Here is an 18,663-nt window from a genome sequence, read left to right as displayed (position 1 = left end):
TTCCCCCCATTTAATGACACTAAACAAGACTGGGAAACATACTTACATCAGTTGAAACAATATTTCACGGCTTTTCAAGTCACCAGTGACTCCTTGCAGCGGTCGTTGTTTTTGTCTCGGGCCTCCCCAGGCATGTTCTTTTTTCTCCATAAGGTGGCACCATTGTCCGATCCTGTGGCTCTCTCTTTCCAGGAGAAATGCCTTTTGCTGACAAACTATTATTCCCAACACTACCATGCGGTCGCCTCTTGGCTAGAGTTCCACCAGTACCATAAACAGCCTGGTCAATTGTATCAGTCCTGGGTTACAGACGTGCAGTGTCTCAGTTGTCGATGCAATTTTACGTGCACCAAACAGCAGTGTAAGGCTTCGTATGTGGACTCCCTGATCTGGGATGTGGTGGTTCAGCTGGCACCCGATCCTGAGGTCTGTACTGCGGTGCTGAAACTCGATAACCCCTGCTTGGAAGAGATTCTCTGCATTGCCCGCTCACTTCAAATTGCTCATGTGGCTAACGAGCTTCTCATGGCCCAGCCGCAAGTGGCGGCGACTGATGCGTCTCAGCTGGCTCCGCCCTCACAATGTCGATGTGGCCTGGCCGACAGAGGCCAGCACTGTCAGGACTCCTCTTTGTCCGATGTCTCTATGGCATCGGTGCCTCCCGTCGCCCCTCATCGCTGGTTGTTGTGTGGTCCACTTCCATCTTGCCCACAGTGCTTTACTGCACATTCTCAAGCTGATTGTCCCCACCTCTGGAAAACATGTGCGCTACATGACAAGGAGGGCCACATCTGATTAGTTTGTCGTAGTTACTCAAATCGCTCCAGTCCTGCCCCTCTTTGGCCTCAGGATACCGTACATTCTCTTCTATTGGTCGTCCCACTGGATGACCCATCAGCACGGAAGCTTTTCCTCATGCTCTGCCTTTTCACTGATGATGTCAGTTTTCAGGTCAACACTGGGGTCACCGTCTTCCTGATTAATATGGCAACATATACCTGCCTGGGCTCTCCTCACCTCCCTCTCGGCGTTTGGTTGCCTACAGAGATGGTTCCATCCCCCTTCGTGGGCAGTTCGTCGTCCAGGTGACATACAAATGTGTTCCCTGGCTCCTTACCCTCTTTGTCATCGACCATCCGTCTGCTTCGAATATTTTTGGCCTGGATGCATTTCAACTGTTTGGCTTTTCAATTTCCAATTAAGTTAAGGTCATTCCTTCGGCTGTTCCTTTTCAGGACTTGGACGTTCTGTGCTCAGCGTTTGTGTCTTTGTTTGCAACTGATCTTGGATGTGCTTCAGATTTTCAGTCGCACATCAGACTTCAGTCAGATGCACAGCCTCGCTTTTTCCAGGCCCGACCCCTTCTGGTGGCCTTACGGTTGGCAGTCAAGCAGGAACTTGATCAGCTCTGGGCTGCTGGCGTTCTGGAGCCTGTGACATACAGTGCCTGGGGCAACTCCATTTATGCTCATACAGAAACCCAATGGGTCACTTTGGCTGTGTGTGGACTTTGGCACTACTGTCAATGCTCAGTCCCTCGTAGACACTTACTCCATTCCCTGACAGGAAGACCTTCTCACCAAGCTTGCTGGTGGAGAGTACTTCTCAAAGATCGACCAGACTGAGGCATACCACCAGTTACCCTTGGATGCCGATTCCCAGAACACCTTGGTTTTCAATACACCTTTCAGATTGTACAAGTACAAGCACCTTCTATTCGGTGTCTCTTCAGCACCGCCCATTTTCCAGGGGTTCCTGGAGCAGCTTTCGCAGCCTATCCCTGCCTGTGTGAATTATCTGGATGACATCTTGGTCACCAGGCAATCCCGCCAGGAACCTCAGCGCCTTATTTCGCACTCTGCAATCTGGAGGTTTATGCTGTTGGCTGGAAAAGTGTTTTTATCAACTAGAAGTCGAATACTTAGGCCACTGGATTAGCAAAGATGGCATTCGCCCTTTGGGTTGTAATATCGTGGCTATTGAGGCCCTTCCTTGTCCTAAGGACTTACCTGAATTCCAGGTGTTTTTGGGCAAGGTTACTTATTAGTTAAAGTTCTTACCCCAGTCTGCCTCAGTTGCTCAGCCCCTCAATCACTTGCGTCACAAAGGGGTGCCTTTTGATTGGACTCCTGCTTGTGACCAGGCTTTTCTCCATTTAAAGGCAATGCTCAAGTCCGCCCCTTGCCTTACTTCCTTCTCTCCGGACCTCCCCCTTGGTTGTGGTGGCTGATGCATCATCATATGGCATTGGGGCCGTCCTCGCACATCGGAGTGGCGATGTCTCAGAACAGCCCATCGCTTATGCATCTAAGACCTTGACCCCAGCACAACGAAACTACTTCCAGATTGAAAAGGAGACCCTAGCAATAGTGTTCGCCGCACAAAACTTTCACACCTCTCTCTTTGGTGGAAAGTTCACCCTCCTGACAGACCATAAACCCTTAATTATGCTTTTTGGACCCCACTCTCACCTTCCAGAGTGGACAGCTCAGCGTCTTAAGTGCTGGGCATTATTTTTACAAAATTATGCTTACACCATCCGGTATAAGCCCAGCGCCCACCATGCTAATGTGGACGCTTTGTCACATCTCCCAGCAGGCCCCGATCCTGCGTTTGACCTACAGGAGGTCCTCTGCTTTCACATTGATTCCACCCACTGGAATGCACTGGACGGTCTGCCTCTTATGGCTGCCCACATTGCTATGGCTACACGCCGAGACCCTGTCTTGTGGCAGGTTCTCCGCTATGTGGTCCATGGGTGGCCCTCCTATATTACTCATTCGATGTGGATTGCCTTCAGCCCCTGGCACCACCTGTCTCACCTGCTCTCCATGGTCGATGATGTCCTTTTGTTGACCACGGAGTCAGATGCCCATCGGTTGGTCATCCCTCCAGATTTACGGCATCAGGTGCTCAGTTTGTTACACCACAGGCAATGGGGTATGTCTTGCATGAAAGGTTTGGCTCACCAGCATGTATATTCGTCCGGAATGGATGGCGATATTGACCGCCTGGTCTGCAGGTGCACTGTGTGTCCGCATTACCAGGCCAGCCCCCCTCAGTCGTTTGCACCCTGGCCTGTGTGTTGCCACCACGGGGGCCACACCCAAGGCCCTGGCCCGGGTTCTCACCACTGAGGGCCTGCCTCACACATTGGTCTCCGATAATGGCCCCCAATTCATGGCATCCTACTTCCATGACTTCTGTCAGACCAATAGTATCAACCATATCTGTAGCCTGCCTTTCCACCTTTACTCCAATGGTGCAGCGGAGAGGCTTGTCCACACATTTAAACAACAGTTGATGAAGGCGGTCGAAACATCTCCAACCACGTCGGCCCTCACCCTGTTTCTGAGCACCTATTGCACCATGCCAATTGATGGACGTAGTCCAGTGGAGCTCCTCGATGGGCGACAGCCGCAGACCCTGCTCCATTTGCTGATGCCGTCCCCCTGCTGCCCCCACTCCCAGCCTTCTCAGCGTTACACCCGCGGCGCGGCCTTGTAGGCCCACGTGTATGGGAGCAAGGCTGGTTGGACACCCGCCACAGTCGTCACAGCCCATGGGCAGAATGTGATGTCAGTGCAGACGTCGAAAGGGTTGGAGCGCCGCCATCATAACCAGCTCCACCCATGTACCCCTGTGAGACTCCCGCTGCTGCCTCATCCTCCTCCGCTACCTCCTACGGGTACAGATGTGGTCCTCAAGTCGCCACCACTACCCCCGGTTGCTGCCTCCTCGTGGGCCTGCCCCCAGCCCTCCCTGCCCCCAGGTGAATCGGCGGCTCCCTCCGCCAGCCTGCCCGGTGGATCAGCTGTCATGGACGCTACAGACATCCCTTCCTCCCCACCAATGGTGGTTGACGAGCCCATGTCATCTACCATCTTCCAACCACCATGGCACTGTGTGAGGCGTTTCCACCCCTATGCACAAGTTTCAGGGGGGAGGGATCTGGTATCGAATGCCACAGGTTTTTAATCTGCGCCAGATGGCATGGACCTCGATTAGCACTACAGGTCTCTCCAGCCGTAAGCTGTGGCTGCGCGCGCTCCAAGCCCGTGTATAATGTGAAGGCACCATGGTGGAGCACGTGGTCCCAGCAGCCAATAGCGATGTACCCTATCATGTATTTAAGCACCTGACTCTCCCTCAGTGAGGCAATCTGATATTCGCGTGAGTCTATCGACATCTCACCTACAGACAGTGCATTTACTTTGCTTGTTTCCGTGGAATAGTTGACGTTGTTGATTTGTGAGGTTTTGCGCTTGTGACCCTGTTGCTTCTTTTGTGCTGTTGTTCATAGGGTCTTGCTTGGATGTCAGTCGTTGTTTGTGTCCGTTCTTTCCCGTTTTCTGTTTTGTTTGTTCGCGGGCCACTCCCATTTGGTCCCACCACGGTTTTGTTCTTGGCAACCCCGTGACCATTCCAGTCATGATTACAACAGAAAACAGTATCAGTGAGCAGAATATATTGTTATTCAATAGAAATCAGCGTGAAAAGTCTCATCTTACACCTAAACTATAGAAAACCAAATCTTGTTTAATTCTACTCATTTTCCTGTGGCAGTTACTTCTTTCTTTTCACAATTTTTTGAAAGTCCAAGATTTGCTCTCAGCTACTTTTATTAAATATAGGTTGACCCAAAAGTCCGTCAACATTTGAAAATGTGCTAACTCATGGAAAAATTTAGATAAAGAGGTGAAAATCGACTCACATCTCTGAAATGACATTGGGTTTTATTGAAACAAAAAATGGGTGCAAGAACTGGCCAACATATATCTCTGGACACCAAAACATCAGTAACACTGTGTGGGAATCACGTATAAAATGAGCTGTAGTGAGAGAGGAACTCAGATGTGACAGCAATCGTTGCACATTTACTTTACCACTTTAGGCACTGTTAGTGAAGCTTTACTATCAGAATGGAGAATCTGCTATTGCAGGTTTATGAGTCTTTCACTATAAGAAGGGAATTTGAATAGATAAAGTGTGTGACAAGCATAGCTGTGAAGAAAAATGATTATGAAGTTCAAGGCCATGGGTTGTTTAGATGATCAACCCCATAGTGGGTGACCAGACACTGTGCTACTGCTGCTGGGACAGTTTAGGAAATGGAGACTTTACCAGGTTCATTGGTGAATGGTGAAGTCGGCACTTATTAAGTTGCTTGTCACTCTGGCATTCCACTCATTAATATTTGGAGAAAACTAACGCATATCCTTCAATTCTATATGTACAAAATCCAGCATCATCATGAACTGTCAGCCACTGATGTCATGGCATGGGGAGTATTTCCGGTGTGTGCACTTCAAAAATTGGGAGAATATGACAATTGGTTGATTAATGTCTTGTGGACCAATGAAGCCCATTTCACACCCAAAGAGTCTATAAGCACCCAAAACTGCTAAATTTGAGCTATTGAAAATCATAGTACCATCACAGAAACCCCATTGCATGCTGAGAAAGTCAAGGTGTGATGCAGACTTAAAACACCAATCATAATTGGACTCTTTTTCTTCAAGGAAATGCAGCGTGCTGCTTTTCAAATTGTCAATGTGACAGGTGTGAGGTCTACTGATAAGTTATAGAATCACATCATCCATAGCCTGGCTGATGAACACCTGCTGGAAGGTGCAACTTTTATGCAGGATGTCATCCATCCCATATTGCTACATGTGTAGAAGATCTCTTGCACATATCATTTGGTAAGGATCACATACTGAGCCATGACTTCCATCATGCTTGGCCTCCCTGGTCCCTGTGCAGTCATTGATTCTGATGTTATTTGAAGTTGCAAGTCCACAGTGATCATCTGGCCTCATTAGGGATGCTAAAAGACAATATGTGATTGCAATTTCTCATGATACCTATTGCTATGCTGTACAGTGCTGTTCACAAAATTGTCTGTCAAATACAGGTATTGTTAATGAATGACAGTCAACATGTTGATCATTTGTTATAAAGAACATCATCTTTGTTAAAAACAATTGTTATGCTAATTATTGCTTTGTATCATATAAATTGCCCCCTGTTTGTCATTTTGTGCATATATTTTGTTTCAATGAAACTCCTTGTCATTTCAACTACATATATTTTGTTTCAATAAAACTCCATGTCATTTCAAGCATTTATGTCAATTTTTAGCTCTCTGTCTACATTATTTAATGAAGTATTAAATTTTCAAATGTTAACAGAGTTTTGGGTCACTCTGTATGTTACAGCTGTGGATTTCACCTGTTGTAATCTTCACTTTAGGCTCAGCAAAGTTTATTGAGCACAAATAAATTTCTGTGACACCATATTAAAATTGTCTGTTAGTCTACTAAACCAAACAATAATAGTGCATGATGGAAATTAATTTAAGCCATACATTCAGACAGAAGTTCATATGTAATAATTTGTGACTAAAATTGACATGAGTTCATGCACTACCAATTACCTATGCATTCATATTGTAAGTGTGATATTAAGGAAGGTGGTGGTGGAAACCATACATTTGTGAGTGGAAACAATATGAAAAACAAGTGTAAATTGCTCTAGGTAAAGAGTAGTGGTTGTCTTACTTCAGTTGTAGAAGTGAAGTGGGATAATAACAACTGAGAGAGAGTGTCCACTGCCAGACTGCTTTCTATTTGCCCACTAAGGAAAATCACGACTAGCCTATGGTACTGACGGTGCTACTGCTGCAGGAGTCCTGCCAGATGTGGGCAATACTACAAGTACCAACATGTGCATATGTTCAATTTGCAATTCCAGCAGGGTTACTAAACTGTTCCCCATTTAACTGGCATCTAGAGCAAGTACCTGCCCGGCTGGTACAGGGGAGGCTGATATGGTGCAACCAACCAGGAGATGGGCAATGTCACAATGCCAGACTACTAACAGATTTCTTCAGGTGATGGAGCTGGATATGGAGTATCTTGTGTAGGCTTGGAGACTTGTGGGAGCAGAGATTTCCCTTTAGATTTTGTTAGGTCTGGTAACTGTGTCATTGACGTTTGTGTTCATTTCCCTCAGTTCTCGGGATGGGAGGACAAGGCAGGCATAGCCTAAGACCTGAGAGTTGTGAGAGTGGTCATGGTGGTAGCGACAGTGAACTCCCCAATATGGGAGGCTACTGACCACCACGTCACAATGATAGTTGGTTGCAGCATACCACATGTTGTAGCCACTGACACCAATTGGTTCCCCTTCTTTTCTATTATGGCTCCCTAGCTCCACCCCAGATTCAGCCTGCGCTGATTCACTCATACAGAATGGTGATGCTGTATGTGCTTCATGTTCCATGGGAGGAGAATGGAGATCCAGAAGCATCCATCCTGTGAGGGGACTCAGGAACTCTTCCAGGCTTCAGCCATTGATGGGTCTGGACTTGTAAGAATCTAGGGAAGTGTTTTGTGCTCAAGCCAGTTAAGGAGACCTGAGGCTTATAAAGTCACTCAACATGTGGGTGGGAATGAATGTAGAGGTACAATCACAATTCATCATATTCCAGTACATTACACTGCTTGAAATTAAAGATGTTCCAACACCTATGTGATCTGTTTACATACAGAACACATGTCTGCTACCAATATTATGTAATGCATAGTGAGATTTTCTCTATGTGATAGGAGTCAACAGTTTCTGTGAGAAAGGAAACTACAACGTAAATATATTTTTTGCCAAATTGTCTTCACTATTACATCTATAAACTTTACACAATGTAAAAAATGAACACTTTTACACAATCATAATCAGAACAATTAAAATTTTGCCATTTTTGATAGCTTGTTTTCAAAGATAATCACTGGACATTTGATAACAACAACAACAAGAAAAACCAGATGATAGTAGGTTGACAAATTTACTATCTTTCAAAACGTAGGGCTCCCCTGTTCAGCAAAAGAGGGAAGGCTGGGGGTGGGGGGAAGTAGTTGGAGAAAATAAGACTCTACAAGAGTAAAGCACAAAAGTGACCTGCAAGCCAGTATAGAGGGGAAACCCAACAGGGCAGCGAATTCAATAATTAAATGTTAGCAACAGGAAGGGTTTTAAAACTTGATACCTTAGAAGACTAATGGACTGGTTTTAAGACTTGATACATTAGAAAGTAATTGAACTTTAATCAACTACATATAGATAATATAATGAAACATGGGACTGTGAAGGAGTCACAAAGGAAGTCTCACTGGGTTCAATTTTTGGTCTACTGCTATTCCTTATATATGTGAATGGTATTCCACTTAACATTCAACAAGCAGAAGTGGTACCTTTAGTGGACAGTAGTAGTGTTATAATAAATCTCATTAGAGAGAAAGACACAAAAGAGATTGTTAATGATGTTTCTCACAGAGATTAATTAAGTTGTTCTTAAAAATAGACTCTCCCTAAAATTTGATAAAACTCTCTATATTCAGTTCTGTAAAAAATTAGATACTGATGAAAACTTAAGTGGTAAGAAGAATGTCACTGGGATTCTTAAACAATTACGTTCAGCTACTTTCCTCTTTGTATAATTGCTATTCTTGAAAAGAAACAAATCAGCCTCCTTACAAATTTTGCATATTTCTACTCAATTATGTCTTATGGAATAATTTCCTTTGGTAACTCACCACTTAAAAAGTATTGATTGCACAAAAGCAAGTAGTAAGAATAATATTTGGTGTCCATCTGTGGCCATCCTGTCGGTGCTCTTCAAGGAGTGAGACATTTTAACTGCAGTGTTACGATACACACAGTGTGTTGGGGATATTAGGGCAGATATTTTGATTGATGGCTGATGACTGTCTACTGAACAATCTTACATCACTATTAACTTTGTTTGCAGATTAATAATTATAGCTAGTACCTTCAGTATGTTTTCAGATTGGTTAGTACCTCCATGTATGCAATGCACAAGTAAGCCATCAATGGTTATTTTGCAGAAGATAACAGATTTGATATTGAAGTGTGGACGTATGGATATGATATGGATGGATAATCTATACTGACAGATATAGTCCATGTCATGATGCAGCTATGACTGTGCAGAAAACATCAGAGTGTAAATTATGTGTCATTTTTTGCAGGAAGACTGTTGTACATAGAAAAAACAACTAACACTCTAAAGTGGGTACATATCAATATATCAATGATGAAATTGTTTGTACCTATACACTTGTGCAACAAACCTTTTGTTTATTTTCCCAGTAACATAAAATGTCTGACAGACAAAAAAAGCAAGTTTTAAACCTAATATGATAGTATTTCTCCTAGGTAACTTCTTTGATTCCATAGACAAATTTCTATTTGAAAACTGGTAGCCTGGGGAAGCAAAAGAACCTCGCTTTTACATGTATTTGCTTGTGCAGGGCAAAAAAATTGTGTGTTCATTAATGTTAAAACTCATTATGTATAACTCAAACAACAATGTAAAACATTTATACAAGGAAGTCATTATTAAAGATCTCATTTTCAATAACAAGAACTGTGAACTATCTTGGAATTGGAGAAAGGGTGGGATGGGCTAGTATTAATCAATGGAAATCTAACATGAAAGATCTCAGGAAAATGAAAAGGAAGGGCATACTGGTGTAACTGGGTTTACTGGTTTGTATATTAATTTTTAATTTTTTTACATCCTATGCTGTGCAAATAATGGGTATAAGGATTTATAAATATTTCACAATTTTTGTGTGTAACATGGCCAAATTTAATTTTCAGACAATGTACATTTGAAATTGATCTTAGTTACAGAGGTAATTTGTTGATGATCTTTTGTCATATTGTTTGGTTTATAGTCCAAATATACAAGGATGATTCAAATGAAAACTTGAGAGCTCCATAAAATTTTGAAAACTTGTGTGATGGATTTGGTAGGTGGCAGTAGTGTTCCTTGAGGTTTAGAAAGTCACTGACAGATGGCAGAGTGATGCTACAATGAAGGAGAAGGCAGCTGTGTCCACAACAAGAGGGCCACCCCACTGCCAACATGCACTGTGACTGAGTGGCGATCTGTGATGCGTTTATTGTATAGTTAAGGAGTCAGACCAATTGAAATTCATTGCAGACTGCATCATGCAGGAAGTTTAAAAGCAGTGTAACTTCTGTGGAGGATGTCCCAAGACCAGGGCAGGTTCACTGTGTAGTAATGGATGAGAATATTGCATTAGTGGTGGTGCTTGTGAAGGAGAACAAATGCATGACTGTGAACGAAGTAGCCACAGGACTAGTAGTGATCCAGTGCAGAATATTGTTCACAATTTATTGCACTTTAATAAGATGTTTACAAGACGGATAGCATGTCAGTTGACTGCTGAATGGAAAGATCATAGCATCAATGCCTGTGAAGAACTTTTGCATCATTTCCATGTCAAATGTGATGCATTTCTGGGAAAAATTGTTACAAGCAATGAGACTTGTGTCCAGTATCACCAACCAGAAATGAAAAGATCACGCTAGGAATGGCACCACATCTCATAGCTGAAACCAAAAAAATTCTGCACTCAATGGTGTGCTGAAAAAGTCATCCTCATTCTCTTCTGGGTCAGAGGAGTGATGACAACCAGTACTTGTTATTCAGACATGCTGAAAAATCAACTTTGCCCTTCAATCAGGAGTAAACAATGAGGATTTCTTACTTCAGGAGTATTACTATAACATGAGAACACCCAACCCCATTTGGCCTGTAAGACAGTTGAGACTATGCAAAAAATTAAATTTTCTTGTCTGATACATCCTCCATATTCACCAGACCTTGCTCCTAATGACTTTCATCTGTTCAGTGCACTCAAAGAAGCAATGGGAGGCAGGCATTTCAGAAGTGATGAAGAGGTGAAAACCACAGTGCCTGACTGGCTACACTTACAATTGAAACAGTTATTTTGACATGGTATCTATGCACTTACGAAGTGGTGGAATACATGCATTCAACATCAGAGACATTTTGTCAAATAATGATGTGTAAGTTTTTTGTTCACTGTTAAATTAAAATATTATAGCATTTTTAAGATTTTCATTTGAATCACCCGCATATTTCTGATTTGATTTTTCATTCTTCAAAAGGTTCTATTTCAATACCCCTATATTAAAGTGTGATTTATGTAATACAAATGCTCTTTCCTTAATCATCATGTATTAAGAATTTTCTTTCTACAAATCTTCTAATGTTAAATCAAATTTTAGGAGTCACATGTCATCAGATCACAGTGATGAAGAACTTGAACTGTGGGCTCGTACAGTGGACTTACCTGGATTTGATGACAATGTTTCCCCAAGAAATGTCATCAGAATGTTGCTCAGATTTGTCATTGGAGAAGTAAGTCATACCTTTATTTGTATGGAATTTAATAGAGAGAACATTGCCTGCTTGATATGTATGAGGGGATACCTGCTTGATATGTATGAGGGGATACCAAAAAAATGGAATTTTTTCTTAAAAGTTATATATTTTCAAATTTTTTACAAAACAACCTTACCCCCTTCAAAATATTCTCCATTACAACTAATACATTTGTCACACCATTGCTTCCACTGTTTGAAACAGTTTTTGTAGTTATCATTAGAAAAGGCTGACAGCTCCTCCCTTGTTTTTTTCCTTGACTTCTTCAGTTTTGTCAAATCAGTTTCTTTCATGCTCCTTTTCATGTGTAGAAGTAAGAAAAAGTTGCATGGATCCAGGTCAGGTGAGTCTGGTGTGTGGGGCAGTGGAACCAAACCATTTTTAGCCAAAAACTGTCTAACAGAGGTGGCTGTATGTGCTGTTGTGTTGTCGTGGTGGAAGAACCAGTCTCCTGTCTGCCACAAATTAGGTCTCTTTTGAAGAACACTGTTGCACAATCTTCTTAAAATTACCAAATAAAAGGTTTGATTGATGGTCTGTCCTGGGCAGAACAAACTCTGAATGAACTATGACCTTGGCATCAAAAAGCAAATCATCATTGTTTTGATGTTTGATTTGACTTGACGACATTTCTTGAATGGGGTGACAATGACGTCTTCCATTGACTTGACTGTTGCTTTTTTTCTGGGTCATAACCATAGCACCATGACTCATCACCAGTAATGGCCTTTGACAGAAAATCTGTATCAGTTTCAAGCTGTTGTTTCCGAGCACAACATGTTTCAAATCAATGCTCCTTTTGATTTTCAGTCAGAACCTGAGGAACAAACTTGGCAGCAATCCTTTTCATTTCCAAATGTTCCATTAAAATTCACTGAACTGAGGTCCAAGATAACCCAGTAATCTCTGACAGTTGATCAATTGTGTCAATGGTTTGCGAGAACAAGCACTCGAATATTTTCAATATTTTCGTCGATTTGGGCAGTTGAGGGATGTCCAGAACAAGGTTTGTCATCAGTTGAAATTTTGCCATTTTTAAATTGAGCAAACCACTTGTACAATTGAGTTTTTCCCACAGCGTCTTCTTGGTAAGCTGTTTTCAACATTAAAACATTTCAGCAGCATTTTTACCAAGTAGAAAACAAAATTTCACAGCGGCACTTTGTTCACTTAAACATGCCATTATAGTTGTGTTATACATGCCTAGTGGCAGAAATGTGTACTACGCAAGCTCCACCCACGGCAGTGTTACCGCAGTTTTTACTTACTTTTTTTTAATTTTTTGCTAGCCTCTCATATTTACAGGTCTTTTCTATTATTGTTAGGGAAAGAATTAATTCTTCTGTAACTGATAAAAGGGCAAAAATAGCAGAGTACTACTGCTTTCACTGCTGTTACTACTACTGCTACTTGTACTACTGTTGCTACTAAAATTTGTGCACATGTATGCATGTGTGTGTGTGTGTGTGTGTGTGTGTGTGTGTGTGTGTGTGTGTGAAATGAAAATTAAGATGATTTTTGGAAGAAAATGTCATTTAATGCCTGAGTTAGTGCCAGTTTGCACTCAGCTTTACTGTTTTTCTGTCTGTAGTAATGTGCTGTTAGTGATAACTGCTAAACACAACACCCCATTTCTTCTGTATGCAGGTTGTAGTCCAGTTAGCAAGGTCTAGCAATCACATGGATAAACCGTATATAATGTTAAGAATTAACAAAGTTTGCTGGGACACAGCACTGATGGAATATGGTCCTGCTATCCAAGCAGGGATTGGTGGAATCCAGCTTATAGACAAGATACATACTAGCTGTACAGGAAAATATTTAGAACTTGTATCTACACATGGCACTGATGATATGGTGACACTGTTGTACAGAAAGGTTGGTTAGTATATATATATTAGTAACTCATTGGCATATGAAGCTTTTGTTAAGTATTGCTGCAGCTAACTTTCATTTCAACATATAAATCATATTTTCAATTAACTCTGAATTAACATAAACATTTCTCTGTTTAAGACTATGCTATTACAATTTGTCTTTTCTTTAGGTTCGCTCTGATTGCCCTGATTTTAAATCACATTTTCATAGTGTTGAGCAGTCCCTTGTATTGGATTTTTCATCTGTGCATATAGTGTTCCATAGGGAGGCATTTTTGACACTGAACAAGTACCTGCAGTATCTTCATCAAAAGTAAGACACAGACACCTTTTATTTACATATTTTATCATTGCATATGTATACAGTAAGGTCACTTTTCTTTTAAAACAAGTTTTAAGTATGAAGATAGAGAGAGGGGAAAAAAAGAAAACTTAGGGAGAAAGGGGGAAGAGAAAGATAAGAGTTACCAAGGGAACCATTTGTATTGCCTGTATAAACTCATGAATACAACTCAGTGCACAAGCTGATGGATGTTTTAACATCTGAATAATTACAATCCACATCAATCTTTTGGGAGAGTGTCAGTAGGTTTAAAGATATGTATTTCTTCAGCTTCACAGCAAATTCCTTGATGGCTGCAAAGTGGTCAGGCAAGGCCAAAACTTACATGCCCAGTTTCTGAAAGAACTTGGAGAGGAAAAAGAGTAAATAAATTTCTGATTGATGCCTTGTAGTTCAGACATGTACATTATTGAGTTAGTTTATTCAGTTATTATCTGAAGGCCCCCCCCCCTCCCAATGGTTTTTGTGATTTAAATTGCTCTGTTGCATTATTAGTAGTTGACAGATCTCTGCTTTTTATCTGTAGCTCAGATATTGTATTTGAAGTGTAGACCTGAAAAAGTAATATTGAAATGGGAAAGAAAGTTCTGAAATACACAAAGAAAAGTGTTCAGTCAAATAACAGTGAATGTGAAGTAAATATGTTTTGGCTAGAGAGATTAAACAAATGATTATAGCAACAGCAGTAAACAGTATTTTTGAGAATGAATAAGTTCTGAGAGAGTAAATTAAGAACTTAGTCATAATATTTCATACTAACACTGCATCATTGGTGGTAATTAGTTCTTATTTTGTTAACAATTTCAGAATACAGAACAGAGAAAGTCACCTAAAATCACTGGTGCAGTATTCACCACTTCTGTACACATGGTTATTCCCTGGAACAGCAGAACCACCAATACCACCTGGTGCAACAAAATTTAGCTATTCAACTCGCCTTGGTGAAATACGAATCAGGCTGTGTGACACTGACATGGAATTTCTTGAATTGAAAGTATGAAATATCTTTTGCTTATAATCTAATTTAAAGTTAATAAAAATTGTATGCAGCTCATTTTAATTTAACATCTATTTTGAAGCAGTTTTATTTCATAACTTTTATTGTTAAATTTCAGGTCACTGGCTGTGAAAGTGATTGCATGTTTAAGGCCAATGAAAGAATGGTGCTTCGAGTATATTTGACAACATTAACAATAGATGACTTGTCAGATTTGACTCTCTATTCCAAGGTAGATTATTGTTATGTAGTTTGAAATCAGTTTACAAGTAATAACAGCATAAAAAAATTATTCACAATGTAACTGAATGTCATGTGTAATTTTTCACAGATTCTCTCTATTGATGAGGATAAAGTCTTTGACTTGAAATATGTGAGGCACAGCCCCAAATTATACACACATTCTGATATGGAAGCCATCAGAGATGATGTCAAGTCTGATGGGAGTTTCCGGCTTCATGTTGGGACTGTTCATATTGTGCTCCTTTATAAACTGTTAATTGACTTGCAGGTAATATTTGTTAACAGTATTGAGTGATAAAATAAATGCTGATAATTTTGAAATATTCTATTAGTACGATTTATTTAATAACAACAATTGTCACTGCTATTTTTCTAGCTCGTGTTGCCTGAATGTTATGTTGCAAGAACATAATTTTTGAGGCACAGAATATTTAAGGCAATTTTTCATTATCTATAACTTTTTATACAATCTACAGGCTCCGGCAGAATTAACACTGACTGTAGAGCACCATTGTCCTGTCTTTACTATGCATCTAAGTCTTCTAATTACTTGTCAGTGCATTCATTAAATAAATTCAGCTGTTCATTAAATAAATTCAGCTGTGTTCACTTATAAGCATGCCACACAAGAATTCTAGGAACATTTACCAGTAACTCTAAGCATAGTATTTGCAATACTAAATACTGTGATGTGCAGAGTGGAACAAGACTATATCATCTGGCATAGAGTCTGTTAAACCTTCAATGCTTTGGCATCAAGTCTATGTAGGCTTTGTTAATATTTACCGCTTTGCACATTTTTCTTCATTACAAATTTTAGTGTTGATAATAGTTGCCTACAATCTTTGATGGGGACTAGTTTCAAATGCTTGCATTCTTTCTCAAATGATAGCCTAAATTTCAAAAGTTTGGCTAAGCAGAATTAAAGTGATACATTTAAAAGTCTTTTTCATATATCAGGTCAAAGAAACAAATGTGGTTTGACCATTTGAGTTGCTAGTCCTTTACACCAACATAATGTTGGAATTTCACATTTTTTCTGACTGTTTCTTCATTTACCTACAAACAGTATGATTACAAACAAAATCCCTGATGAAGTAAATATATGCAGTAACTCTGTTATATATGGATTAGTTCAAGTATAAGAAATACTTAGCCCTTGCTTGGTATCTGGGGTCTTCTTAAACCCTAAGGCACTTTCAACTATAAAGAAACAGTTTTAATTTGAACATAGAGTTCTCATCATCCAGATATGCTTTTCATGGATCTATTATTCAAACTGGGCAAAATATTTATAGTTATATCATAATGTGATCTTCAATGTTACATTTCAACTTTGCTAAGAAAGTAAAAACTTGCCAACAATGCTGTTATAACGTCAAGTTGAACAAATATATTTCAAGGACGACACAATACATGTAAGTCACAGATCAAGTAAACAAAGTAAGACATGTGTACACTTTAACAGTCAAATCCGAACTGAATCCGAGTGTAGCAGCTGCTGGCTGGCTGGCCACTTAGGTGGCGCTGCTGCTGCATGGCTGGCAGACAGCGCCGCATGTAGAGGATGCGCCTAACTGCACGGCGGCACTTTGAAAGATTGGCGAGTCACAACAAATGCACCTTCTCAACTGACATTTATATGTCCATTGCCATAACAAATTTATAGAAAATACGTATCCCTGCGTGGCTGGAACAAATTCCCTTTTATGAATTGTGTTTTGTGGTTTTATGCTTTATTTATATTTTATTCATAATGGATCATAATATGTGCTTTGGAAAGGGCCACACACTTGAGCAGGATTTTGCAGATTTACATAAGAGTGATAGTGATAATGAATCAATTTTTGGAAAAGGGAATGAGAGTGGTGTTGATGTAAATGTGGCAGGGCGATATACAGGTCTGAAATGAGGTGGATGTAAATGAATGTGGAGAAGATGATATTGGTATTCAGGGAATTAGTGCACCTACTCTAGTATTTAGAAGTATTCAGATAACCTATGGCATAGTATCACATGATTTGTGCAAGCAGATTTCCAGGAGTGTAATAGATGAAACAGCTCATTTTCTACATCACCCTAGACCACAAATACAGACAATGGCAGATTGTCTCAGACTTTTTATCACCAATCCCATTCAGAGTGTAATAGTAATGCATCCTATAATCATACAGAAGACAGTAAAATTCTACACTCATATCTTGTATGCTGGATGGAGCTTGACTATACAGAACTACAGGCATTCTTTGGTCTACTAATAATAGCTGATTCACACAAGGGACCTGGGAAACCTTTGAGCTAATTTCAATCAGATCAATATGGCTTACTCTTTTTTTGAGCCACAATGAGCTTTTCAAGATCTGATGATATTCTGATGTTCCTCTGGTTCTATGACAAACTTATGAGAGAATAAAGAAAACATGCTCTGGATTTAAAGCTAAACCTATACAGGCTGTGATTGAAATGCTCATTGATGCATACATTTTGTCTTATATCCCTGGGCTTTATATTGTAGTTGATAAGCGCCTTGTACTTTCAGAGGATGCTGACCACTGAAGGTGTACATTCCTTCAAAATCTAGTGGTACAAGATAAATTGTGCACTGCTGTAGATTGTAAGACCAATTATCGCACAAATACACAGCTGTACATGGGGAAATCTCCTTAATGAAGGGAAATAAATCAAGGGAAATGAGTGGTACACGATTTAGTTGATCACTTGTGGATGATGATGATGATGATGATGATGAAATGATGAAGACAACACAAACACCCAGTCCCCGGGCAGATAAAATCCCCAACCTGGTCGGGAATCGTACCTGGGACCCCATGATCCCGAGGCAGCAACGCTGGTCACTGGACCACGAGCTGCAGACCAAAAACTGAATATACTGTGATTTGGAAATAAGAAAAACAGGAGAAATCTATATTTACAGGAATAACAATTATAAACTTCATACTTAATATGCTTAATTAACATTTTGAAGAAGTGATGTGAAGTAGGTCTTAACAATATGCTGGAAGAACTTTTGAATAAGCAGCAATATGAATTATCTATTATTACAACCACTTTCAATTAACATTCCTCATCTTCATAGTATTATTCAGCTAAGGTGAACTACATTTGAAAGCTAAGTAGCTTCTCAAGTAGCCTCACAAGAGCTGAGTGCACCCTGCTTGCCAACAGTGCTCAGCAGACATGGATCGTCACACATCCAACTCTAAACCAAGAGGTATTATCCGTGAAGCACACAGAAGTTAATGTATTTACTTAAAATGACTCATTAACTATGTATAGTGAAAATTTGGGATTCTATGTACATTTTATCTAAGATTGTTTGTGCTTTTCTTTGTTAAGTACTTAAATGCAAGGTAACATATGAGGTTCATTTTTAAAGTAAAAACCGATTTGTAATTGAGTAAGAGAAACTGTATTTATGAATGTAAATTGTATTACAGACTACAGTATGCACACTTTTTCAATTTTCATCAGTCACCATGAGCATTTAAGCATTTGTCAAGTTGTGGCACCAGCTTTTTTATCCCAGCTTCAAAGAACTCTGCCACCTGGCCATTGAACAGTTAGTACCATAATAGTTTCTTTTAACATGTCATCATTTTCCAAGAGTTTTCCACCAAGAAATTCTTTCAGTTTTGGTTGTGCTTAGTCAGTGCGGTATGGTGGATGATCCAGTAATTCCCAGTGAAACTTGTCCAGTTGTGTCTTTATTCCTGCTGCAACACGAGGCTGAGAGCATTGTTGTGAAGCAGAATGCTGCCACTAGAGAGCAACCACAATTTTGAGTAGTGTGCCTATGCTTTAATAATGTTTCATGGTACCTCTCAGCATTTATTGTCATTCTTCTTGGCAAAAAGGATAACAGAAGAATGCCTTTCTGGTT

At 40.3% G+C, this 18,663-nt stretch overlaps 1 protein-coding gene across 1 annotated transcript in view; it reads left to right on the top strand.

Annotated features, from left to right (window-relative positions):
- Positions 1-18,663, top strand: part of LOC126470164 (intermembrane lipid transfer protein VPS13A-like) — a 762,201-nt gene that overhangs the window by 219,331 nt on the left and 524,207 nt on the right. Inside the window, exons 17-22 of the mRNA XM_050097791.1 lie at positions 11,146-11,278; positions 12,950-13,180; positions 13,350-13,492; positions 14,330-14,516; positions 14,638-14,751; positions 14,851-15,030. Of these exons, the coding sequence (XP_049953748.1) occupies positions 11,146-11,278; positions 12,950-13,180; positions 13,350-13,492; positions 14,330-14,516; positions 14,638-14,751; positions 14,851-15,030 (988 nt within the window). The remainder of the gene's footprint in view (positions 1-11,145; positions 11,279-12,949; positions 13,181-13,349; positions 13,493-14,329; positions 14,517-14,637; positions 14,752-14,850; positions 15,031-18,663) is intronic.

Source organism: Schistocerca serialis, chromosome 3 (genome assembly GCF_023864345.2).
Source record: "Schistocerca serialis cubense isolate TAMUIC-IGC-003099 chromosome 3, iqSchSeri2.2, whole genome shotgun sequence".
In the NCBI taxonomy this organism is placed as follows: Eukaryota; Metazoa; Arthropoda; class Insecta; order Orthoptera; family Acrididae; genus Schistocerca; species Schistocerca serialis.
Note: the sequence above shows the minus strand (reverse complement) of the source record. Positions and strands in the feature narration are given on the sequence as shown.